This window comes from Anabrus simplex, chromosome 3 (assembly GCF_040414725.1).
Source record: "Anabrus simplex isolate iqAnaSimp1 chromosome 3, ASM4041472v1, whole genome shotgun sequence".
NCBI lineage: Eukaryota > Metazoa > Arthropoda > Insecta > Orthoptera > Tettigoniidae > Anabrus > Anabrus simplex.
In genome coordinates, this window is record NC_090267.1 from 387128249 (window position 1) to 387156097 (window position 27849).

General features: G+C 37.2%; 1 protein-coding gene across 1 annotated transcript in view; it reads right to left on the reverse strand.

The window, feature by feature from the left end:
- Positions 1-376: 376 nt before the first annotated feature.
- The window catches only part of LOC136866822 (GTPase-activating Rap/Ran-GAP domain-like protein 3), a 451356-nt gene continuing 423883 nt past the window's right edge, over positions 377-27849 (reverse strand). The window contains exons 20-22 of the mRNA XM_067143927.2: positions 19240-19358; positions 11678-11792; positions 377-963 (exon numbers count right to left, since the gene is read on the reverse strand). Of these exons, the coding sequence (XP_067000028.2) occupies positions 710-963; positions 11678-11792; positions 19240-19358 (488 nt within the window). The 3' untranslated portion in view covers positions 377-709. The remainder of the gene's footprint in view (positions 964-11677; positions 11793-19239; positions 19359-27849) is intronic.

A 27849-nucleotide genomic window follows, 5' to 3' on the forward strand; every position in this document is an offset into this window, starting at 1 on the left:
TACGTAAACGAGGAATAAACAATGCCTGGCGCGCTTTCACCTGTGACAATGATCACTGGCCAGTCAGTGGCTTCGGAAGAATACTGTGGCGCCACATGGTGGCATACAGTAAAAATACATAGCTGGAATAGACCCTGAAGTTCGCCCTTCACGTAGTACCAATTTTACGCGCATAGATGCCACAGCTGATTATCTACGGCGCATCGCCTGAAACTCAACTGTGCCGCCATATGGCGTCACGGCAACTCTGATTTCAAGAACGGTGTGCCGCCATATGGCGTCACGCCATCTCAAATTTGAAGACCACCGTGACGCCATATGGCGGCACGTGGCACCCAACGTGTTAATTATGATATTCTCATTGTTTTCCCTTTAAAACAACCATTACATTTGTCTTTACAATAATTGCTACCTTGTTTCCCCTTCCAGTATTGAAGAAGTTATATTTTGTAACACATTACTTTAAAACTTCGAGCTTCTATCCAACTTTTAGCGGATATGATTTCCTCATCTTTTCTTCTAGCCAACCTTTCTCTTTAATACATCATTATGTCTCCATGTATGCTTGTACTTTAGGGATACCAATGATATTCAGTCTCCTACCAATTAAATATGTACTCAAATGAAATGGTAATTTTTACAAAAACACAGATAAAAGGTAAGCCTTATGTGTTTGTACTACACATGAATTTCCACTGAATGTCACACATCACTTTGGTCCAACAAGAAAGGTAGATCCTGGGGGCTGATGAGGAGTAGGAGAAGAAGAGCAGCTACGGCTGAGACCTCGTGAAGGTTCATTTAGGCGCGGCACAGCTAGCAGACGTGGGCCTTCACTTAGATTGTCACGAGGTTCAGAAGCCCCTGGTGGAATGGACGGCGTCGGGCAGCGCCGATCACATCCTCCGGACAGTGTATGTAGTGGGATGCGATAAAGACGAAATGGCCTTGCCTCTGGAGATGCTAAAATTAATGTAACCAAAAAACATAGTGTTAGTAACACACATCTTTCATATAGAGTATCGGTAGGCCTAAATATTGATTATGATCTAAAATGATTTTTTAATGGGAAAGTTAGGATTCAAAAAATCAGATACCAAACATTTAAGAATGTGGAAATGTTATTTAAATAGCAGGCCTATTATATTTAAAAAGACAGAAAAAATATATTTGGCTATCTCCTTTCACTTATATTAAACTAAATATTTCATTCTCTCTGACATAGATTTCATTATCAACTCCAAGAGTGAGATTAAGCTACGTAAAATTAACTACTGTACGTCACTGAATATTTAAGTATGAAAATTGAATGATGGAATATTTAAGCACAAGGGAGAAAGCAACTGATTTAAAGTGTTAATTTCTTTACCGGTAGTGAAATAATCTACTTCTTCAGGAAGAATACAGGTAATATACTGGTACCTAGTAAACTTCACGGAACTTATAAACAGCTGCCATAACAAGAAATGTGGCTCAATTTAAATAATACAATAATAAAAATAAAACAAGGGATGCAGAAGCAAAATTAGGTTAAAGGTTATGTCAGATTGTTAACTGAAGGTTTTAGCAGTTCATCAGTTGTTGAATTAAGACAAAACATTCTCTAAAATAAGTGTTATAAATGGAAAGAAGTGTGAAACCATATTCTCGAAAGTAAAGAGGTTGGAAGAGGAGCAGAGATCCATTTAACTGGAAAATAAATGAGGCTTAACAAATTAGGTGAGTTCGATGTGTATATTGTTGCTCTGGAGGTGGAGTACCTATGAAAAAAGGTTTCACTATGCCACATTTCTGTTTTTACATGTTTTGTATTTTTTTTCCTCCAGATATTCTTCAAAGATGTTACCAAAGATTCCAGAATGCCTTCTTATGTCATGCAATTGGAGTTCAAGACTTTTACAGTTTTCATGAGAGATTTTATTCTCATAAGGACAGAGGTTTCCAGGACGACTAGGTTTTAAAATTTACAGAGTCTATTGACATGAAAAGAAAGAGGCCCACCACAGAAAGGTACAACATTCAGTCCTATAGTATAAGATATTTAATTTCAAACCATAAGGGATATAGAATGTTTGAAGACATTTGTAGTTGTGATAAACATTTTGAGGTTTTGCATAAGCACAGTTTAGAGATACTGGATACTTGGTTAAAGAAAACGGAGGACACTGACCATGTAAGTTTTAAGTATATGGCAAGAAGAGATAATGTTATGAAGTTTCTGAATTCATTGACATGTTCTGGAACCTCATTACTGTTCTAGAAGTTCAGGAAGGCCATACCCCTCATCTGAGCTCAAATTCAATATCACCTAAAAGTGAAACAGTGATTTTCTAGAGACATTTTTAACAAGAAATACAATCCCGGGTTTGGAACTCAATGGGTCGATGAAAGTTCAACTTGATTACAGGTGAATAAAAAAAGTAAAAAAAGTAAAAATTGTAACCAATCCTGCAGAAAAGCAAACATTAATAGCTTGAAAATGAGTTCAGAAAAAGAGTTAGTACAGCTAGTGAAGAGTTGTCATGTTAATTTCATTCTTTATGCAACACAAAATTGTCAGAACACTTAACAACTGTCTGCTTGGTGTGTGGTGGTTGTGGGGGACAAAACAAGAATGCCATTGTAGTATCAATGGTCAGCTACTGGCTCATAAATTTCTCCCCCAAAATCAAAGAGGTCCAACTAGTATTCCCTGTCACTGGTCACAGCTTCATCCCCATGGCCTATGTCTTTGGTAACTGAAAAGAACATATACAAGAAAAAAAAACATTAACCTACAGGAATACATGAACATGATAGGAATTTATGCAGCAGTGATAAGACTTGGAGAAGAAGGCTGTCAAAATTGTGACTAGAAAAGTGAAAAAGACCTCTTCAAAAAGCCTCCAAGTAAATGGCAATTTCATTTGCAAGAAAATAAGCACATCTTTGTCAGAAAGCAAAGCACAACAGATGTAGTACGGGGCGAGAGCTGCTATAGTTTATAACTAGAGGGATATTCCTCCATAATGAAACCAACTAAGACTATTGTCACCGGGCGAGTTGCCCGTGTGGTTAGGGGCGCGCAGCTGTGAACTTGCATCCGGGAGATAGTGGGTTCGAACGTCACTGTCGGTAGCCCTGAAGATGGTTTTCTGTGGTTTCTCATTTTCACACCAGGCAAATGCTGGGGCTGTACCTTAATTAAGGCCACGGCAGCTTCCTTCCCATTCCTAGGTCTTTCCTATCCTATCGTCGCCAGGAGACCTATCTGTGTTGCTGCAATGTAAACCAAATAGCAAAAAAAAAAAAAAAAAAACTATTGTCAATATGAATCCACCAAAAATCCAACAGCCTAAGTATAGGAAATAAATGTGATGTCAACGCTCTTCTGAAAAAGTACTATGGTGAAGAATGGTGGAGTATTCGGACTCTGATTTTTTATAAAGGCATTGTAGATGGAAATGCAGATGTCAATGAGGATGAAGAATAAGGAGAAAACGTTCTTCATTGCCAGCTACAGGAAGAAGATCTGAATGTGTACATTTAAATAATTAAGAAATTCAGTGTATCCATTCTGTTAGGAATTTAAATGATTCTGAACTGATTTGATTTGTGTAGGTCATTCATTTTAATAGCTTGAGGTGCAGTACTATCATTTTGTTTTAATACTTGGGTATTAGATTATATGAAAAGAGTGAAGAAAAACACCATAGATGAAGAGTGAACAGTCCTGAAGAATGAGATCAGTAGGAATGAGGTTAGGAAGAAAGGCAAGATCAAGTAAAAACCAAAGAATAATTCAGGAGATGCTAGACTTGATTGATGGACAGTTTAAGTATGGTACAAGAATGCAAAAAATAAGGAGGGCAAAAACAAATACAGACAACTGAAGAATGAAGCAGATAGAAAGTGCAGGACAACTAAGGAAAAATGGCTGAAAGAGAATGGATGTTGAAGGTTGTATGGTTATAGGAAAAGTTGGTGCTGCATACAGAAAAATCAAGGAAAGCTGTAGAGAAAACCAAAGTAGGTCTATAAATATTAAGAGCTCCAATAGAAAACCACTTCTAGTGAAAAAAGGCAAGACAGAAAGGTAGCAAGAACATAATTATTCAGCAATTGTCCCAAGGGAAATAAGTAGATGATGAGGTTCTGGAACAAGAAGGGGCTGTTGATACTGATGAAATGGGAGACCCAATTCTGAGATCAAAATTCAACAAATCTTTGAGAGACCTAAATAGAAACAAGACACTTGGAATTGATATACCTACCCTCAGAATTACTGGCTGTCTTAGGAGAAACTGGCATAGCAAGATTAATCCATTTCATGTGTAAGATATATGACACAGGAGAAGTGCCATCTGATTTTAGACAGAATGTAGTTATACCCAATTCCAAGAAAGCAGGTGCTGACAAGAGTGATAACTACTGCACCGTTAGTTTAATATTTCATGTTCGAAAAATTTTAACATGTATTAATTACAGACAAATGGAAAGACAAGCTAAGTTGGGAGAAGATCAGTTTGGCTTCAGAAGAAATGTAGGAATATGTGAAGCAATCCTAACTTTATGTCTGATCTCAGAGGATCGAATTAAGAAGGACAAGCCTATTGTACATGGCATTCATAGATCTAGAGAAGGCATTCGATAATGTTGATCACACCAAGCTATTTGAGATTCTGAAGGTGATAAGGATCATATAACAAGAAAGAATAATTATTGACTATCTGTACAAAAATCAGTCTGTAGTGAAAAGAATCAAGGACTATGAAAAAGAAGCAGCCATTCAGAAAGGTGTGAGGCAAGACTGCAATTTGTCCCTTCTCCTATTCAACATATATATATATGGAGCAGGCAGTAAAGGAAATTAAAGGGGACTTTGGATAGGGAATCACATTCCAAGGATAGGAAATCAAAACTATTGAGATTTACTGATGATTTTGTTATTTTATCTGAGTCTGCAGAAGATCTGGAATAATTGCTGAATGGTATGGACACATTCCTGGAGAAGGAGTATGAGAATAAAAATAAACCCAAAACAAAAGCAATGGAGTGAAGTCGAATGAAGCTAGTTGATACAAGAAATATTAGATTAGGAAATGAAGTGTTGAAGACAGTAGATTAATACAGGTACTTGGGTAGTAGAAAAAATCATGACAGCAGAAGTGATGATGATGATGATGATGATGATGATGCTTGTTGTTTAGAGGGGCCTAACATCTATGTCATTGGCCCCTAATGGTATGAAATGAGACAAAATGCAATGACAATTTAAAAGTACAAAATTCATCCGCTGACCAGAATTCAAAACATGATGATGAAGAATGAAGAAATGAATATGAATTTAAAACAATCAGTAGATCCGACCTGCAATGCCTCACCTGACCAGAAACAAGATTACGGACCAAGGGACTATTTCCAAAGCACAATCCTGAATCGATGATACTTGTTGTATTTAATATCCATATCAATGGTCCCTCATAATAGCACTTATCGCTAGTAAAGGAGAACCATGGTATTTCTCAGGTTGCAGTACTAATCAAAAGTAGCGTAAACTCACGGTGTTCCAAACATTATGGTACTACTCACAAGTATTGTATGTCGTACAGATAGTGCAGACCTCTGGTGTTTTTCACATAATGGCGAATCTCATAGGCGACACAAACCCATAGTGTTCCTCACCTAGGTGTAGTAATCACGGGCACCGGTATTCCCGTGATGTTCCTCATATAGTGGGTACTAATCATAGGCAATGAAGACCAGTGTCGCTCATATTGTGTTCTTAACCACAGGCAACGCCCAGACCCATGGTGTTTCTCACTTAATGGTACTAATCACGGGCAGCGTAAGACTGTGGTGTTCCACATTTAGTACCGGAAACCCACAGTGAACCCTGCTCTACTGCTACAAATCACAAAACTACCGAGTACCTAACAGAGTGGTACCAGTACTACTTGCAAGTAAAGGCGACCCATGGTGTTCCCCGCATGATGGCACTAATCACAAGTAGTTTCATGGTTCTGATGCAATCATCCCTTGGTTGCATGTGGCCCTGTGGCCCCTTTTAGCCACCTCTTACAACAGGCAGGGGATACCATGGGTGTATTCTTCATCTGTGTCCCCCACCCACAGGGGGTAGACAAGGAGAAAAAAGAAAAAAGTAGGGATCCATCACTTCAAAAAATGAAGTAACGGACGAAGAAAGGCAAGGGCCACAAAGGGCGTGAAAATGAAAGACTCCCTAGGCCTCGAATGCTCTAATACCGTTGGGGTCGGAAAAGAACAAGAGTTGACCAAGGGAGGTCAGACAGGATAGATGAAAGTGAGGAGCCTGGCACAAATAAGTGGAAGCAATGCCAGGACTCAGCTAAGGGCCTTGTGGTCGCCAACCCACGCTCCGAAGTTGAGAGCCCCTGTGGCCCCTTTTAGCCACCTCTTACAACAGGCAGGGGATACCGTGGGTGTATTGTTCATCTGCGTCCCCCACCCACAGGGGGTGACAGCAGAAGTAAGGACGTAAAATGCAGACTAGAGCAGAGATATGCATACTTCAAATAAGGATATAGGAATTAGAAATACGCTTTTGAAGACTTTTGTCAGTAGCCTGGCACAGTATGGAAGTGAACTAGCTCACAACAAAGAGAATAGGAGCATTTGAAATGTGGTGTTATAGAAGAATGCTGATGGTGAAATGGGAATACTGAATCAAGAATGAAGAGATACTGAATTGGTGAGAGGAGAATGATATAGAAAAAAATTGATCAGAAGAAAAGATAGAATGACAGGAAACACCTTAAGATACTCCAGAGTTGTTCAGTTAGTTTTTCAGGGATGTAGGGAGTAAGAAATGTATGGGTAGACAAAGGCAAACAAATTAGAGTAGATGAAAAGATGTACATAGTAGTTACATAGAAATGAAAAATGTTAGCACAGGATAGGGTGGCATGGATTGCTGCATCCAACCAGTCAATGTTTTGATGACCCAAACAACGACAGTGTAACATGGTCTTATGCTGTCAACACAATGTGATGATGATGAGTAGTAGTAGTATTTGACTGTCTAGCTTTCGTGGATGATATAGTACTCCTAATTGACAAAACAAGTAGAGAAATTATAAAACATGGCCACCAAAACTGGTTTAAGAATACCTTTTCAAAAAACTGCATATATGTACTTGGAGAAAACAGATCTCACAAACAGAATTGAAACCAAATTTGGGGAAATCCACCATGTTCAGAAATCTGCGTACCTGGAAGAAATTCTCACCTCAAATGGAAATAAGAAAGAAGCTATAAATAGAAGGATGGAAATGGCTTCCAGATTATGTCATGGAACTTATAAATCAAAGTCCATATCCATCAAAACAAAATTAAACATTGTACGGTGGTCTGAGCACAGTGTCTATACATGGTGGAAACCATGATGAGGGTAACAGTTCCAGTCAATGAAAAAAGGGAAAAGAGATTCCTTAGGAAAATCTCAGGTTCAGGGAAGTTGCGAATGAGACCAAATCGAGTACTTTATGAAAAAGTTGAAATGATAACATCTACTATGAGGAGAAGAAGACTATAATTTTATGGGCACATTAAGAGTGGATCCAAAGAGACTAGCACACAGGTTACTTAGGATACTTGGTCTACAATAAAAGTGGAAGGCATAATGTTTATGGCTTAAGGAGGTTCAAAAGGACTTGGAAGAAGTGAGGAGCCAGGAAGGAGATATACAGGAAAGAACAACCTTTAGGAAGAAAACTGCAGGAATGAGATGTGCACTAAAGAAACTTGTCAAGTCCTGCAACAACTTGATTGAAGAGTGACAAAGGAGAAGTCAACGTCTTCAGAACATCTGAGTGTAAAGAAAAGGGAATAAGTTCAAGACGTAGAAGATCTGGTGGATTATATAAACATAGTCCATAGATGACCATAAGAAATAAAATCAATTATTATTATTATTATTATTATTATTATTATTATTATTATTATTACACTAGGCTACTTTCATCAATGCCACATCAATAATGATGCAGTAATCAATCACTGTAGAGCAAATACACTCTTGTGTGATATCTATATAAAACAAAAACCATCAAAAACCTGGTTGTAGATATATGATACAACATTTGAGAATACCCATCATAAAACTTCTAATACCGGTATGCTAAATTAAAGGGGAAGGTTAAAATTCAAAAAGAAATCCTTGCAATTCTGAGGGTTTCAACTTGAAGTACTGAGTGGTAAATGAAATAAATATACAATATTTAAAAACTTCTCAGGCAATTTAGACTTGGCTTCTCTTTTCTCTCTTTCTCTCTCCAATCATGATGAGAATATATTTCTTCTTATACCTGGAGATATCGCTAATCCACTTGCATACAGGTCACGTAATTTACAGGCAGCTGCGGGTGAGATATCCACCAGTGCTCTGTTCCTCAGAGTTGAAATAGACTGTGATACAACATCTGAACCTATGAGAATGAGCAAGAAAATAGTTGATAAACTTATTAACCATGTAGATTTCTGTGGGATAAGTCTATATTCTTCATCATAAGCCCAAATTATGGTAGGTTGTTTCCATGCTTGTTGTATAATCTGTTCACTTGCAGGTTTACTGTACTTCATAAGATATAGGTTCCCATGCATGTCTTGTGTCCTCAATAAACGTAGTTAATTATTTACTTCATGCTATGTTCAAAGTAGGCATTACCATTTCATGCTTAACAGCATATAATATTTATTTTTTCCAAACATTAGTAGGGAGAATAATTGCTGTAATTTATACTGTATGAGAGATACACTGATAAAAATCATTACATGGTCTACTGAAACAGTAAGCACAAAACTGATGAAGAATGCAACACTACGTGGGAATACTTTTTAATTATTGCTATAAGAGAGAGTAAAGAAATCAAAGAACTTGAACTGCTATAGCACATGCAATTTGCAGTTCATGAAGTATTTTCCTGAGTAATTTGACCTGCAGTTAGTTATTTCTTTCGTTATGCATTTAAGTAATAGTTTGTAATGTTGATGACATGTCTCTTAGGTTGTTGTTGTGTTATGTACTTGAATTAATTAATTAATTAATTAATTAATTTATTTATTTATTTATTCATTCATTCATCCATTCAAATTTACAAGATTAAATCCTAACACAGTTGACTGGCAATTAAGAGTGCTTAAATAGGTTCTCTGACATGTTAAAAAATCCTGTTGAGTGAAAAGTTGTGGTTAGTTTTCCTTACATTCTCAGTTCAAGGGTTTTTAATATATATATAAACTTTATTGCGCACAAGTTGTGCAGTATTAGGATAATTAATCAATACAGAGGTCTATGATTGATTTCACACGATTTTTACACGACAGTACGTGATATCGGTCACAATGTTTATCACAGAGTTCACATATGCACATCGAGTCTGGGTCATGGTATGTCTTCGACCTACAGATTTTGTGATGGTAGCCATGGACTGCCATGGAATTTACAAAATGTCTCAGCTCCTGGTTTGTGCCGGTCCATGCTCTGTTCATCATGGCCTCTGAAGAGTAGAACTCTGGCCATATCTCCTTCTTTTTCTTCTCCCTCTCTAACCGCAGTTTCTTCCAGTTCTCTGTACAGGGCAGATTGAATTTCCATCTCAGGTCCTCTATTAGAAATGTTTCTCTCGCGAGTTCGTACGCTAGTCTTGACTTGGTGTACTTTGAAATTCCGAGGGCTGCTTTCAAGAATCTGGCTTTCACTTTTTCCATTCGTATTAGATCTTTATAGCTTAACTTTTCCCATGTTATCTCTATTCCGTATGTTAGAATAGGAACGATTTTGGCTTCAAAGAGGGCTATAGCTGTTTCCAGGGAAAGTTTGCTTAATGGCATGATGTCGTAGATGGCTTTGGTTGCGGCAGCTGCTCGTTGTTTTTAATACTAAGCAGTAAGTTGCTGCTCTATCTGCATTATGAATAATATTCTTAACTGTAAGAAAAACTACTAAAATAATGTTCCTACTATTGCCAATCAACTGTGTTAGGATTTAATCTTGTAAATTTGAATAAATATGATGGTTCCTGAATTTCTGATGTGAACATTTGAAGTGTTCTTACTTTACTCTGCTTTATGAATAATATTCTTAACTGTAAGAAGACATTACTTGCTAAATTCCTTGACAAAATAGTATTATGATTCATTCATTGCTGGCATGTACTTCATCCTGAAGGTATGGTAGCTATAGGCAAAAAGCAAAATCATCTCCATACAGGCCATGAAGACCTTTCGAGGCACACTATCCATAACGTAACCTCGGCATTAAGTGGCACAGAATAGTTAGCTCTAAGCCCGGCTGCCTTTGCCCCCAGAAATTAACCTGGTACTAATTTTTGGTGCAGGCTGAGTGAACCTCAGGGCACTGTGCACCTCCACAAGTGAAAATGGCACATTCCGGCAGCTGCTTCACAGAGATACAAAGAAGTTGCTAGACTTTCCTTCCTTTTTATCATTTCTATGTTTCATATCTTTCCTTTTTTTCTTCTTATTGGGTGCATTTTCATTTTCTTTTTTATTTCAGATCATATACTTCTGCATGTTATTCAATGAGACTCAAGAATGTTGTAGAAGTGAAGATTATATTAGAGTTGAAGTTTCCATCAGGTGTTAAAATACTGTAATATTACAGTCTTTGTCCAAGTTGTTACAACTCATTAATTCATGTTTATGAGCCCATTATGATACAACAGCACATACAGTTTTCAAATGAAAACCATGTTCTGGCCAATAATTAAGTATCCTCTTGAGTTTCATCTTCTTAGTGTATGAGTATCAAGATTCATGACTAGCAGGTATGTTATGTATGGTTATGTACAGCTTCATTATTCACGGTCTTCTTCAAGGTTTCATGCACTCACATGTACCAGAAATGTCAGGAAGGCAAAAATTACTACAATACGGAAACATCATGGAAAAACATTCTAGCAAGTTACCAGTACTTATGAAATAACAAGGTATCCAAGAAATTATAGATTAATTTTCTGTGAAACATGCAAGATGTAAGAACCTCATGCTGTTAAAATATAATGCAGTGAAATACTCAGTAATAAATCGATACATTATTTTAAAGAAATATGGAAAATAGGGTGACAATTTTCATATAGAGTAAACTCTTTCATAAGCATGTAATTTCTCTCTAATTTTTAATTAACAGCTGATCTACTGACAACTTAAACATTGTGAAAATAATGTTCCTACTATTTTATTGATCAAACAATACATTTCCAAATTGAGCATTACTTGATTCATTCATTGGTGGTATGTACTTCATCCTGAAGATATGGTAGCTATAGCCAAAAAGCAAAGTCATCTCCATACAGGCCATGAAGACCTTTCAAGGAGCACTATCCATAACGTAACCTCGGCATTAAGTGGGACAAAGTTGTTAGCTCTAAGCCCAGCCGCTTTTGCCCCCAGACATTAACCTGGTACTCTACCATTCCATGTCAAATATTACTTCAGTCTATAAATAGTAATTTATGTTAAAATAACATCAAAATACTTCTGAGGTAAAAAAAAAAAAGAAAAGATGCTTGTGCTTGTTGTTTAAAGGGGCCTAACAGCTATGTCATTGGTCCACATAAAAAAAGAAAACAACAATAATTTATCATTATTATTATTATCATTACTATAAACACTCCAAGGTGACACTGAAACTTACAGTGGGGAGATGAGGGAGGTGATGTGCTGTGATCACGTTCAGCACGATCTACATGTAGACGTTCTGACTTGTTGTGGAAAAATTCAGGTGCTGTCGTAGCAAAGAAAATATCATTCTGAAATTAAAGGAAATCAATTATAGAATCAAATAACCGAAAATTGAAACAATAAATAAAGCCAATAAAGCATGAAATGTTCACAAATCTGAGTATAACACTCAGAAGTTGAATACCAGGCCAAAGTGCAATTAATGAAGGGTAAATATTTAAGAATCACACCTGAGTAGATTTGTTCAGGTAGTTAGGAGACATGACAGTCATGTTTTATGTGAATGCTGGAGATGAAGATGTACTCTCTGTTTAATAGAGTTTCTTAGATATAACAACTAGAACAACATTTTGACAACCATCGTACTTCAATCAGTCATAATCATTATCTATATAAATAAAAATCAATTGCTAAATGTGTTGCTAAGGGCAAAAATCGGGAACAGCTGGACCAATTCAGCAAATTCTTTTTTTCAAATATTCGTCGAAGTCAGAGTAAGGTTTTTACGAAGAGAAAAATAGGAAAAAATGCCAGGAAAAACATAAAAGTCCCATTTCTCTTTTTCCATTCAAACTGTTCCTCTCTCTTTCCATCTCGCACATTTGCGCTTAGCGCTGTCCTCCTATAATTAAGCGCGTTTGCCAAATGTCTGTAAATCTCAGTGTTATCAGTTAAAATGGGTGAATATCGAATTATGTACAAAATTTCAAGCCGTATTTGATGCCGTTAAAAAAAAGTTTTCAAAATAATTGTGAAAATGTTAATATAATGGAATGTTACTTCAAATACAAAATTTTAATTGCATAGATCTTATCATATCATAACTCGTAATTTATATTCACTATATTTGTAATTTTTTCACTGCCGGTAAAGGAACATTTCAGCTAGATGTAGATAAGTTTGTTTTTATGACAACAAGAATAACTCCTTGGGTTTTGATTTCGCGCATATGCTCTCCAGACAGTCACATGCAGTGTCGTCTTTTGTTATAGTTGGAGACCTTTGTCTACCCTGATTGTTTTTAAATCTTTGCTTCTCAACAAACAAGTTCATTGATTTCTTTGGTTGATTGGTTTATTTTGTGTGTGCTTCCATATGCAGTAAACTCATTTCAAGATTCATGCCGCCTATAAGACGCGGGCGGAGCAACTTATATTATCTTGCCATTCCGTCATATCTATCAAATACATTTGTAAATATACTGAGCTTGATAGCTGCAGTCGCTTAAGTGAGGACAGTATCCAGTATTCGGGAGATAGTAGGTTCAAACCCCACTGTCGGCAGCCCTGAAAATGGTTTTCCGTGGTTTCCCATTTTTACACCAGGAAAATGCTGGGGCTGTACCTTAATTAAGGCCACAGTCGCTTCCTTCCCACTCCTAGCCCTTTCCTGTCCCATCATCGCCGTAAGACGGTGCGACGTAAAGCAAATAGCAAAAAAAATTTTAAAAAATTGTAAACATGTAACCAAAGGAAGTGCCATGGATGTGATTGGAGTTAGTGCAGAGAATTCCAATGATGAAATTACCCAATACCAAATGGGCCGCTATGTTAGCAGTAATAAAGCAGTTTGGCGCATTTTTCCTTTACCCATTCATGAAAGACACCCCACTGTTGTTCTCTTAGCCATACACTTAGAAAATGGTCAAAGAGTATATTTCATGGCTCAGAACGCATTACCACGAGCTGTTGAACCACCATCTACAACCTTGACTAATTTTTTGAATTGTGTCAGAATGATGACTTTGCCCGAACACTGCTATACTCCGAAATGCCAAAATATTATACTTGAGATCAATCCTCAAAGAAATTTCAATGACGGAAACAAGGAAAAACCAACTGCAGGTTACCCAAATGTATATTCCACCGAAGCAATAGGTCGAATTTATTCAGTCTATCCAAGCAACGATGAATGTTTTTATTTGCGATTGCTATTAGTCAACGTTCGAGACCCACCATCATTCCCTCATTTACAAACTGTTAATGGTGAATTGCGTGGCTCTTACAGAGAAGCCTGTCTACGTTTGCAACTGTTAGAAAATGACGCTCATTGGGATCAAACTCTCAATGATGCTGTAATTTCTTCACAACCTTATCAAATACTAACATTGTTTTCTATAATTATATCAACATGCTGCCCATCAAAACCAATTGATTTATGGATCAAATACAAAGATGATATGTGTGATGATATCTTTCATCAAATGCGCATCACAACAGGAAATCCAAATTTACAAATCAGTGAAGAAATGTACAATGAGGTGTTGATATCAATTGAGAACATGTGCTTGATGATGTCAAACAAAGTATTATCTCAATCAGGCATGGCCGCGCCCAAACGCCCGATGCACAACGCTTTTTTAATCCAGAGTTGCAACGCAAAAAACGGTGCGACCTCGATGCTTTAAGTGAATCAGTTCTAATAAACCTTCCGCTGTTGAATCAACAACAAAAGTATGTATTTAATACTCTGATGAAAGTTGTAAATGATGGAACTGGAGTGATTTACTTCTTGGACGCTTCCTGGGGTACAGGAAAATCTTTCCTAATTTCATTGATTTTAACAACTATTCGCTCACACAATGAAAATGCACTTGCACTTGCTTCATCAGCATTGCACCTACATTGTTGGAAGGTGGTCCAACAGCCCATTCAGTGATAAAATTGCCGTTGAATATGCAAAGCAACGAAACTCTGACCTGCAACATATCGAAGAACTCTGCAATGGCAAAGGTTTTGCAGCAATGTAAATTGATAGTGTGGGATGAATACACCATGGCACATGAAAAGTCTTTGGAGGCATTAGACCGAACCATGCAAGATCTGTGGAACAAACAAAACCGGAGCGATGATTTTGTTGGCAGGAGATTTTCGTCAAACATTGCCAATGATTCCGCATGTTTAAAGTCATCAGTTTTGTGGAAACACGTCAAGATACTAAATTCAAGCCAGTATATGCGTGTCAAGTTGCAAAATGATCCATCTGGAGAGATATTTTCAAAAACAACTAATTGACATTGGAATGGCAAATTCCCTTCAGACATTCTGACTGGCTGCATTACTTTTCATCATTCAAGAGGTGTTCCCAAACATTGCTCAAAATTACACAGATCATATTTGGTTGAGTGAACAAGGTATATTTGCTGCCAAAAACATGGATGTAAATGAATTAAATTTCAAAATTCAAAATGAAATTGCTGGTGAATTGAGGACATACAAATCAGTTGATTCCACTACTAACCAAGATGATGTCGTCAACTATCCACCTGAATTTTTGAACTCGCTGGATTTGTCAGTATTGCCGCCTCACATTTTTCAATTAAGGGTCAGATCAGTGGTCATAGTGTTGCGAAATATCAGCCAACCACGTCTTTGTAATAGCACACGCCTAGTGGTGAAAACATTACTGAATAACGTGATCGAAGTAACCATTCTAATGGGGAAGTATAAAGGAGAAGACGTTTTGATATGACGCATCCCTATGATTCCGAATGACATACCATTTGAATTTAAACAACTGCAGTTTCCAGTGCGGCTCACTTTTGCTATAACCATAAATAAATCCCAGGGGCAGTCATTCAGTGTTTACGGCATTAATCTTGAAAACCCATGTTTCTCGCATGGCCAAGTGTATGTTGCCTTTTCCCGTGTTGGAAAACCATCAACTTTGTTTGTTTATGCACTAGGTAATCAAACAAAAAATATCGTATACCTCAAAGCTTTACAATGAAAAATATCTTCATAGTGTTGATTGGGAGCAGTGTTTTTTAAGATAGTTATTTCTTACGGAGAAAGAGGAGTAAGTTTTGCCACATTATCTTCACGCAATTAACTTATCAAATTACTTAATTTGCAACGGGGGATAATTATTGCTCTGTGAGGGATTTGAAGACCGGCTGAACAGTTTCCATCTATGTTACAGTCAATCAGGGTTATTTCTGGGTAGTGATATGCTGTAACCTATTTGAGCATTTCCTTATTCACAATCTAGGTATTAATATTGCAGGTAATGAAAACACATTTTTCCAGTAGTTTGTTACTACCTTTTGTCAGTAGTAGAAAATTAACTCATTTGTTGTTGATGATGTAGTCATTGATTTTTGTGTGCAGTACAGACTGAATTTGAGTTTGTTTCATTGTCATTTATTTTTGACAGAACGACGTCTGTCGTGTCAGCTAGTAACAAATAAAAGCCATTGTAAACTGTAACTAAGTTTCTGAAAACCGGCTCAGAATTAATATATATTTATGTGTGCTAATATAGACTGTTATTAAGTTCAATCAATCATTCAATCAATCAATCAATCAATCAATCAATCAATCAATCAATCAATCAATCAATCAATCAATCAATCAATCCTGATCGATGGAGGGAGAGAGGGAGCATGTAAGTCTCTGATAAGACCCCATTTAGAGTATTGTTCTAGTGCATGGGACCTTCACAAGGATTACTTGATATAAAAACTGAAAAAGATCCAAAGGAAAGCAGCACGATTTGTTCTGGAATGGAATGACATTTGTACATGAATAAACTTGACTGGAACCTTTTAAAAGCAGAAAAGATCATAATTCAAGAGGACAGACAAAAGCAAATATTTATTTACAGGAAGAGGAGTAAGGTATTGGAATAGATTACCAAGGGAAATGTTTAATAAATTTCCAAGTTATTTGAAATAATTTAAGAAAGGACTAGGCAAACAATTGATATGGAATCTGCCACCTGTACTGCAGCCCTAAATGCAGATCAATGGTGATTGATCAATTTTGATTGAACAAATTGTGAACATAAAATTTGTTGAAAAATATCCAAGCTGAACAACTATCATCTGCAAGGCTAGGCAATTAAAGATAGAACATAAGAAGCATGTAGCGAAGTAGCAAAAGAAGTCAAATAGAACAGAAAGCATAATAACATATATCATAGTAATAATTAAAATAACTATGAATGATGTTATTTTGTACATACTCAGTCAGTTGTGTCATGTGTAGAATACAGCTTAAATCGTTTACTATCCAGGTACATTTCATAACGTTGCCTCATTCGTGTCAAGCCATGTGAGGATGGCATAAATGTGTTCTGTTCCACTAGACATTATGTTGAAAATAAAATATACTATTACTCATTTTAAGTGCATGAAGAAGGAGATGAGGGTGGGATTATATCTCCTTTTAGAATTGGAATGTGATTACAAGCCTCAAGACTTGAAACATGTACTATTGTAACACTCTTTCTGAAGTGAGAGTGAGTAAAAACTTTGGGAAGGAACACACTTACGAGAGAGACTGTCCATATTAGGACCCAGACCTTTAATTTGTGAACTGTATTTCTCTTCAAGTTCTATCATGAGTAGGCTGACCATATATTTTGGGAATAACCCAGGATACATTTGTGGTTGACGCATTACTGCTGAATTTCTCTTTGATTTCTTTAAACGCTCATAGTGATTTCCCCAATATCACAAGAAACATGAAATAATTTAATTATCTTACTTAAATTTATTATTCCATAACACCTGTGCAGTAAAGTAGATATTTCATAGTGGACAACACAAGAAATATTGTTAAATTTAACCTTTCTTCAAGATGAAACATTAAAAAATGAAGTCATTGAATATGCACAGAAAAATGTAAAAAATTAACTTCTGCAATCTATCATTTTTTAAATATTTAAATGAATTAATGCACTTAACAATGAATTTCTTCCTAGGAAGCCTCTCCCATATTAGATGCTAGCTGCACTATTGTTCTGCTGATGGTACATGTCAGTTACGGTATATTTCTCGCTAGACAGGATTTGAATGGAAAATTCTAAATTCCCAAGGAGGGAATTAGATATTTTTCACTAGAGCTTGTCAAAAACAGATCAGGTGTAAGGCTTTTCAGGCGTTTGCTCTACTATGAAATGCTAGTTAGTAGAGCAAACGCCTGAAAAGCCTTACATCTGATCTGTTTTAGACAGGATTTGTACGAATAGGTTTGTCTGTTTTAATAACATCATAACATTGACATGAGAGTTTTGAATTGATTTTAACACTGATATTTAGTATATGTTTAACAGCAGATACTGAAGGGCATTTAGAACCTAGCACCACACATTTTCTGCCAGATCCAGGCTCTGTCACCTTGTGCTCAATGCCAGTTTTCGCTGGGCCTGGCATTTAGCGGTTGACCAGCAAGGCTGGCAGTCTAAAAGGCAACTGCACCACACCATCTGTTAGTTGCTGTTACGTGGAGTTATAGGAACATGTCTAACGTGTGATAGCATTAATGCGATACACTAGAGAGTAGCAGATATTTCTTACTGAGATGTATCTTTTAAAGAAGTCGTTTGAAAAATGCTTATGTACATTTTATCATTGTTATTTGCAGGCTCCTTGGCAATCAAAAAGTACTGCAGAGCAGTTGTTTAAGAAGTGAGGAGACAAGAGCTCTATTTCCAATAGGAAGAAATGGTGTCCTAAACGGGCCCTCACCAAGAAACGATTTCAAGATATCTGAGCAAGGATGGAACCGAGTTTGAAAAAATTGATCTGATGGCTCTCCCAAGAGTGTGGTATATCTATAGGTTCTGCTGTAAAGGCCTTAAAATGATCAAGTTTCATCCATACAAAATATCAGGCATTCATCAATTAAATTATACTATTGACCCGGATGTACACCCTAAGTTTTACAGGTGGAGTTTGCAATCCATATATGATGGAATTGTGGATCCCACACGTCCTTTTCATGAGTGATGAGGTTTGGATTCATCTGGGTGGTTATGTGAACAATGAGAATCATCATGCTGTTCTCGAAGTTCCATTGCATGATGAAAAAGTCGGGGTATGGTGCTCGATTAGTGAAAAATGGATAATCGGTCCTATATTTTTTGAAGAGACAGTGAATTAGAAGCGCTATGTGAATAACATTTCGTGACCATTCGCTCAACTGCTCACGGAAGATAGAAAATACATTTACTTCCAATAGGACAGTGCAATAGCTCACATAATGGCAAATTCACTGCAAACAGTTCATGAAATATTTGATGAACGGGTGATTCCCCACGGACTTTGGCCCCTTTGTTCTTTCGACTTGTTACTTTGGGGTAACTTTAAACAGAAAGTGTTAACTTCCAATACAATAGTTTTCATTCAAGTAGCTATTGCTATCACTGCTTATAAGTTGCCTCAGCTGCTCATGCTGTCCGTCAGGCTGCTCGCTTTGTCTGCCAGGCAACAGAGGCCGGGCCCAGCAAAGCAAGCATGGTCCTGAATGCCCAATAGACGTCAACCTCTTTCTGAAAAACAAATATTCCCATAATTGAAAATATTCATTTGACAAAATTTATTTGCCAGTCACAAACATTCAACGGTTATTTTAACGTAAAGATTTCCAAATCTCCAGGCATTTTTCAACTCTGAACAGTACCCAAGACACCATGAAAAACGAGGACTGTTTGGGCTAATCCCATATATAGTAAGCCTAATCATAGCATGTACTAAATACTCAGATATTAAGGTGGCAGTACTGTACTTACCTTAGAACAGATGAGAGTTAATTTTGGCATCACCATGGTTTGCACTAAGTTTCCATTTATTATAAGTCGAATCTCCATACAGTCAGGAGTAAATGCAAAGATGTAAGGAAAGGCACAGACTGGAACAATCAAAACATATACAGTAATCATATGAAGATCTAAATGCAAAGCATAAATTTGATGGTAGTTTATCAGTGACCTAGAGTAGAGCAGCTACTACAAAGACTAATACAATAATCTTTGCATATGTTTTGTCCTTGGAAATGTATGATTCTAGAATGTGTTATAAAATGATTATATTGTCAGCTACATATTAATATCATAACACATAAAAACTTAATACTGTAATACTTTATTTACAGCATTACCATTTTATAATACAACCAGAAAAAGAACGAACAGAAGGTAAAAATAACAGAAAGGATCAGTGGAGTTCAACATAGGAAGAAAAATAATGCACAAATATCATACAAGTTATAGTACAAGTAAACATACAAAAATAGCACTTTTGGAAATTATGGAAGTATAATAATTTATAATTTCGTGTGGCTATTTCTAGCCGAGTGCAGCCCTTGTAAGGCAGACCCTCCGATGAGGGTGGGCGGCATCTGCCATGTGTAGGTAACTGCGTGTTATTGTGGTGGAGGATAGTGTTATGTGTGGTGTGTGAGTTGCAGGGATGTTGGGGACAGCACAAACACCCAGCCCTCGGGCCATTGGAATTAACCAATGAAGGTTAAAATCCCCGACCCGGCCGGGAATCGAACCCGGGACCATCTGAACCGAAGGCCAGTACGCTGACCATTCAGCCAACGAGTCGGACATTATGGAAGTGATTTCTCAAATTAGACAATGAGCAGTTAAATGCATCAATATCCACTTTGTTTAGGGATCTTGAATTTCTTTCAATTGGGCCATAGGATGCACAGTTAGTTCTGTGCCAGTTTGTGGACAGTGTAATATTAAATCTCATATGCCTATCTGGAAGGTGGAAATTATTTTTTCAAGGAGTTGGGACCAATTCAGCAAGGAGTGAAACAGTTTAAAAATGGAAAGGGTAACCAGAAATTCATGGTGATGTAGATTTAATGACTGTTCTAAGAATATATAATCAACGTTATCATGAGGGAACCCTGCTCTAAATCAATTTAGGCTAAATAAAGAAATTTATGTTGTAATGAATCTAGTCTATGAACAGAAGTCTGATTCATTCATACACGAGATGATAAAAAAATTGAATTTAAAGATATATTTTTGTTTCATTTACAATAGTATCAAGAGTGACAGTAACAGTTTTGAGGTAGCTTTAATTCAGTTTCAATTCCTTTATTGACATTGAGATTATCTTGATGTTTGTTCGTTTGGTCAACCGTTGTTCTGTTTTTCTACAGGGTCAGTTATGAGGTGATATGAATCTGTCATGGCGGATTTTTATGTCCGGATGTCCTTCCTGACGTCAACCTCGTCAGAAGAGTTTGTGAGATGAAACGAATGACGTGATGTATGATATTAGGAAGGAAGAGGGTGAAACCTGGTGCCGGTACTTTGCCTACTCTTGTCAAATAGCACCAAGGGGCTTGTTCAAGGCTTAACATACCCATCCAATGGACAAATCACCATCAACAGCATCATATACTCTCACTCCATATGAGCACTGTGGAGAGGTTTGGAATTTAATCCAGGCTTTTGGCATGCAATCTAGTGATTAGAAATTGTATACTACCACCTCCCCTGCCCTGCCAGTCAACATTCTGATGGTGGTCAACATTCTGATGGTGAAAATATTTTCAACAAACAGGATTCGAACTGGCTAACCACGGTGTCAGACCCTTTAGACTTCAATCCCTTAACGATCATGGCCACCAGGTAGGTTATTGAGATTACCTTGATCTGAGGATAAAATTATTACTGTATCTCAATGTGCTACATGACTTCAATATTTCAGCAGATTTTGCTTATGAGAGAAAGTCTATAGAAGTTGTGCAGTGCCACAGATATTTTTTTTCTTGTTTTAGAAAAAGACACATTAAGTTTTCAAATCCTAATATCTGACACAGAGAATCATATCAGTTTCAGAGCATTGCAATAGAAATTGGAAAATTACCATGATATAAAATGAGGCTTTGTATAAAATAATAGCTCTTGGAAAAAGACACATTAAGTTTTCAAATCCTAATATCTGACACAGAGAATCATATCAGTTTCAGAGCATTGCAATAGAAATTGGAAAATTACCATGATATAAAATGAGGCTTTGTATAAAATAATAGCTCTTGGAAAAGTTGCTATGGGTAAGCTCTGAATAATCTGGTGTGACTGATCAGTCAGAAAAAACACAAAAGAAGTCTGGTGTGTGTCTGTGTGTGTGTATTTTCAGTCTTCTTCTATGGTTGTGAATCAGAAAGAAATGGTTGGGGGGGGGGGGCTTAACTACTAGTGTTTATTTCAGGTAGTACCTGGCAGGGGAGGGAATATATCATCTCCCAGAAAAATGTAAATTTTAAATCTTTTTGTTTGAATTCTGTTGTTGTAACAAGAATGTTACACATTGGATGGTTATTCCATTTGCACACCAGTTAAGTGAATATTATCCTACTGGCTACCTATTGGAAACACACTCCCTCCAAGTAAAGAAGTGGTGTAAGCTCAAGCTACTTAGAGCAATGACAAGGGAGGAGGGCCTCAAGTAAGTTATATTTTTGCCCGGGTTTCACATGGACTTGCCAGAGTGAAACATAAACAATAGGCTGCAGGTGTGGAGTTGCCACCGCTACGTTGCTTTATTGTTGAAGGTCTGGAGGTCATTCTATTATTTCTGTATTATTACCGGTATGTGTATTATTGCTGATGTTTTTATCAAAATATGCACAGTAGAAAATACTAATTTTGGTAATGTATGAGTTCTACATGTTCCCCATTATTTTATAATGAAAGAATTATCCCCAAGAAATTTTAGTGGAGAGGAACTTTTGAGATCAAATTGTTGGTGGGGGAGAAAACCCTCCCTTCCCCACTGCGATTTCACACCCTGTGGTGAAGGCCAATGACGAAAAGCACAATGGTGCATTTGAAATGTGATGTTGGCAGAGAATATTACGAATAACTTGGATGGAGAAAAGATCTAACTTCTCCGTAATCAAAGAGCTTAGTATCCAAAGTGACTTTCATCTCTTCCTTAGATAGAGAATCCTGCAGTTCTTTGGACATCTTGTAAGGAGAAAAATTAGCCTAGAAAAACTAGTTGTCCAAGGAAAAGTAAATGGGTTCAGGCTTCTTGCATAGACCAGATCAAAGATGCAACTCGAGAACCTCTTCAAGTGACAATCCGGAAAGCAGAAGACCGCAGACAATGGTGGCTGCTGGTGAACTCTTATTGAACAGTAACATAAACATGAGTTCACGATACTCAGTCATGAGTTATGTAACTGAGGAATAAGAAGATACTGAGCTCAATAGCTGCAGTCACATATGTGCGGCCAGTATCCAGTATTCGGGAGATAGTGGGTTTGAACCCCATGGTTTTCTATGATTTCCCATTTTCACACCAGTCAAATGCTGGGGCTGTACCTTAATTAAGGTTACGGCTGCTTCCTTCCCATTCCTAGCCCTTTTCTGTCCCATCGTCACCATAAGACCTATCTGTCTCGGTGTGACGTGAAACAACTTGTAAAAAAAAAAAAAGATAAATTTTTTAAAACTGAGAAAAATCAGATTGGTGAAATTACAAGTAAGTAAGTAAGTAAGTATGCCTTAGAGAAATTAGCCGTAAAGACAGAAAACAATAGATCCAAGCTTTCATAAGTAAGTTACTTCTGATTATGATCCCAGTAATATCAATTCTGCTGACTATGACTCTTTCCTGCTCACACAATTAATTAATAAAGTTAAAATGTATTCTGACCTTTGCAAAATGGCATTCCTTTTCAATTAACAACAAATAACTAGAAATTGAAGATCATAGCAAGGTAGGGTATGAGAGAAATTGATTAAAACCATTGGGTTCCTTTTCTACAGTGACCACCAAACAAAAGGTTACAGCAAACTTGAGGGAGGTACACATAACAAGCTGACAGGAAGAACAGACTGTATTCCCCCACTCAAGAGACGAGCAAGGAACTACCTGGTGGGAGATAACAGAATTTTTGTCCCATCCTCTGTCATGTAAGGCTTGGATGTTAATAGAACACTGACTTGTGCTAATGAGGCACATAAGTTACTTGACGTATTCAATGACTGTGGTTATGAAGTGAACATTGTTCATCACGGTTAAGTACATCTTTGAGCAACAAGTATGAATAGGCCTACAAAAGCATAGTTCTTAAAAATAAAATTTAAAAGAGAAAGTCCATACGAACAATCTCCATAGAGTTGAGGCCCTTGAAACCAAAATTAATAGAGTGATAAGTGAAACAACAGAAGATGAATTTCCTGCAGAGATGTAACATCTGGATAAATGAAAATATAAATAATTTTTAGAAAGACATTATAAAAGAAAATTCATGCCTGTTTTTTTTTCATTTCTTGTCTTAATGCTAATGAGGCTGCTTCCTAATTCCTTCTTGTTGAAGAGAATAGTGACTGTCACTGGTGGGAAGGACCAGCAGTGTTCTGGGAGAATATGGCCTGATGGTAGTGGTGGTAGTGATTTTTGTTTTAAGAGGGAATACAACACAACCATCTTCTCTGGATAAATTAAGTGGAGACAAACATTTGTAATTTAAAAAAAAGTTATTTATGTACTGTCCTTCCTATCAGCTTGCTATGTGTGCCTTGCTTGAGTTTAACATAAACTCATGTTTGATGATCTCTGTACTTGTGTATTTGACCTATGTCTCTTGTCTTCTACAACTTTTATTTATATTTGTTATTCCTTTCTGTCCTTCTCCTTGTGCTTACCTAGCTTTGTCTTCATTTGTTCCTTTCCAATACTTACATTATCCTGCTGGGATCCTCTTCTCCTTTATATTTGTCCTGTGTTCCTAATCTCTTACCACCTTTACTTATCTTTGCTTATGCTTGTTCCATTTTCCTGTACTTACCTGGACACTTGCCACATCAAAACTGAAAATCTGTCATGTGTGCCGAACCAAGCCTGCCTTGGCGATGCACTTCCTTTATTCCTACTTCTCCTTGACTGTCGCTGTCACCATTAGCGATAACATTACCCGAATGTGACGTGAAACTTATAGTTTCTCATTGAAGATGGTGCTCTAGCCATCTGTGTTGATACACAGTCCGTCTCTCGCCCTTCGAGTGTTAAGTTGGTCTGCTCGTGACACAAACAATGGAGGAATCAAAAATGATGAACAAACTGGGATTTATAATGTGCTTTTTGATCTACGAATTGCTATTATCGTGGATTTACTTGTTTCAAGGCTCGGCTCTCTGCTGGTAGTCATTATTTTGATTGACGTAAATATTTCGAGATTCCTGATTGCTGCTCCCAGGTATTCATTCATTTTATTTCATTTTACGTACCATAGTGATTGTATTTCACACCTTTTATCACCTGTCTTTGCAGGCTCTTAATTAATTAATTTTGTGTGTGTTTCAAATTTTTCTTTCTTTGTTTCTGTGCACACACGTGAGAATGGAGAGTGGTATTTACCTATCTGTTTGTTTGGGCCTGTGTGTTTGTGGGTTTTGAGACCATGCACTTCTGTTTCCTCATCGTTTGGAATCATGGCTGAGCATTGGTATATTGTGTGATTTGACGCTACGGGGTTTAATCCATGTTTGTCTACGTGAGGCAATTTGGATGTACCGGGTAGTGGGTCGACGAATGTTGTGATTGCTACGATTATATTTGGATCAGCCTTGCCTATTTTTGTGGCAGTCCAGCATTGTATCTGTGGTGTTCGAACCATGCTCTTGAGTCCATGATATCCGTCACTATGCTGTGCGAAAGTGTAAGTCGCGTCTTGACTAACCGGTCTGGTCTAGGTCGATTTTATATTGGGTCTCTCTTCTTGTTCATACATGTGTATGTGTGTCTGTGCTGTCTGCCTGTGTACAGTTTATAGTACTCTCGTAATTTTAATTTAAATTTTTTTCCTTTTCTTTTATTTTTCATTTTATTTGGCCGGTTCTAGCCATGTGTGGTGTGCTATTTTATATTTCTAAGCTGTTATCTGCTCCATTGTTGGCAATCAGTTTTTGCTTCTGTAACTGTGGCAACATCTTCTTGTTCTTTTGCTTCTGCTCCTTTGGGAGGCTGTGCTTTGGTATTGTTGTTGTGATGCGCTAGCATTGAGTGGATGCTCGTTTGGAGCACAGATGCTAACTGTTGATATGTGCGCGGTCCGCATTAGTACGACTGCATTATCACTTTTGTGGTTCCATTTTCTGATTCCTTCGATAACGTGTTCCACGTCACATTACTTTTCTGAAACGAGTTTGTAATTTTATGTGGTCATACGGAAGTGAATTGTGCGATAGTGTGTACTGTCGCCGTGTAACACAAAACTTACTATGTCATTGAACGGGATACTACTTGATGTTCTATTTTTCTGCAGTTATGTAAGTAACTTTTAATGCAGCTTCCCATTTTTGCTTTCATTTTAATATTGTGTGTGTGTTTATAATAAACCCCATTGTCTTTTGCTCCATTCTTTTATTCATGGGGGTTATGGGTTCTTGCCTTTCTCTCCCCTTTTGTCTACACACAGGTGCAGCTCCGAACTGTTTTAGTTCGTTCCAGTCCATCCACGGCAGTTTATGAAGAGAGGTAAGTGAGGTAAGTATCTGCGCGTATATGTTGTGTATTGCGTTGATGTGTTCTGGTAGCAGGGTAGGGGGTGGTAGACATGGGAAGTATAAATGAGCTCGTTGGGTACTGAGAAGTGACGAATGTTGAAGAACTGGGATTGATGAGGGGAAAGCCTGTCCACTTGTTGATGGCAGTGTGTTTCAGATACGGAGATTATCTTTGTCCTTTTATGTTTTCTTGTTTGTCCTTGTCTCCTCTTTCTATCACTCTCTGTTCAGACACTGACCTGCCTTTATGTTCATCCTATTTTGTGTTCCTTTTCTTGTTCCTCCTTAACTACTAACTATAAATAGAAGCTGCCTTGCTGAGACGGTAAAGGTGTGCTTGTTTCAACCGTAAGGACGTGGGTTTAATTCCCTGTCAGGAAGTTGAAAAATTTAAGAAACAAGATTTCCACTTCCAGAGGTGCATATGGTCTTGAGGTTCACTCAGCCTACACCAAAAGTGAGTACCAGTTAATTCCTATAGGCAAAGTTGGCTAGGCATAGCGCTAATTGTTCTACTTCATCAAGTGCTGGAGTTATAGATAGTGAAAGCCTTTACCTTCCACTCCTCCAAGGGCCTTTATGGCCTGTATGGAGATTGCTTTGCCTTTTAGTTTAGTAACTAAAAATTCATACCAAAGTATACAATACAGAAATTTAATTGATAATTATGCAAATATTGAAAGGTTTAAACATAAAAATGCCTATTTAATAAATAACTTTTTACTGGTATTTAGAAATTTGTATTTTAATATTTTATTTCAAGGATGAAAGTTTCAGAGTATCAAGAATTGATAAAAACTCATCTCTACTGTATTATTAGTATGTCTGCTGCAAAACAGAGCAGCCATTCATACCTCAGAGACAGGGAGCCCTTAATTTACCAAGAAACCTTCTTCAATGTTTCTGATTGAAGCCATGGGAACAATTTTTTTTTTTTTACAAGTTTCTTTACATTGCACCAACACAGATAGGTCTTATGTTGATGATGAGGAAAGTGCTAGGAGTGGGAAGGAAGCGGACGTGGCCTTAATTAAGTTACAGCCCCCGCATTTGTATTGTGTGAAAATGGGAAACCATGGAAAACAATCTTCAGGACTACCAACAATGGAGTTCAAACCCACTATTTTCTAAATACTGGATACTGGCCGCCCTTAAAAGGCTGCAGCTACCAAGCTCAGTATATTGGAAAAAATAAACACAGGTCTAAATACAGTAGGTCAAGTTGTGCACACATTGAAATTTTCAGATGATCAAGCAATTCTAGCAGGTAGACCTGGAACCCTCAAGAGGATGAACCTATGGATATGCAAAGTGTCTGATAAATAGAGGATGAAAATCAATACAACAGAAAACAAAAACAATGTTGGTAAATAATAATAATAATAATAAAAGTAATTGTATGGCCTCAGCTACCTTGTGCAGACATTTCGATTTGCCACAATCTGGCTGTCCGCTCGTCAATTTTGATATTCCGTTTTACTCCAGCCCTACTAGATGGCAGACAGAGTAAACCAAAACTCTCTTGGATGTCTATGGCTGAGATTTAATTAATTTTGTCAGATAAACACCAAATGTGTTACCAGAGATCTTTTACATGCTGACATTGTATGACATGGAGTGTTGAATGGACTATTTTCCGCCCTTCAAAAATCCGACTACTTCTGCCAGGTTTGAACCCGCTATCTTGGGATCCAGAGCCTGACACTCTACCACTGATCCACAGAGGCAGCTGGTAAGTAAATAAAAGAAAGACATCAAGATTTCCATTCATGGTGAGATACTCGAACAGGTACCTTCCTTCAAATATCTGGGAAGAATAATATTCGAGGATGGTACCAACAACAAGATTTCAAA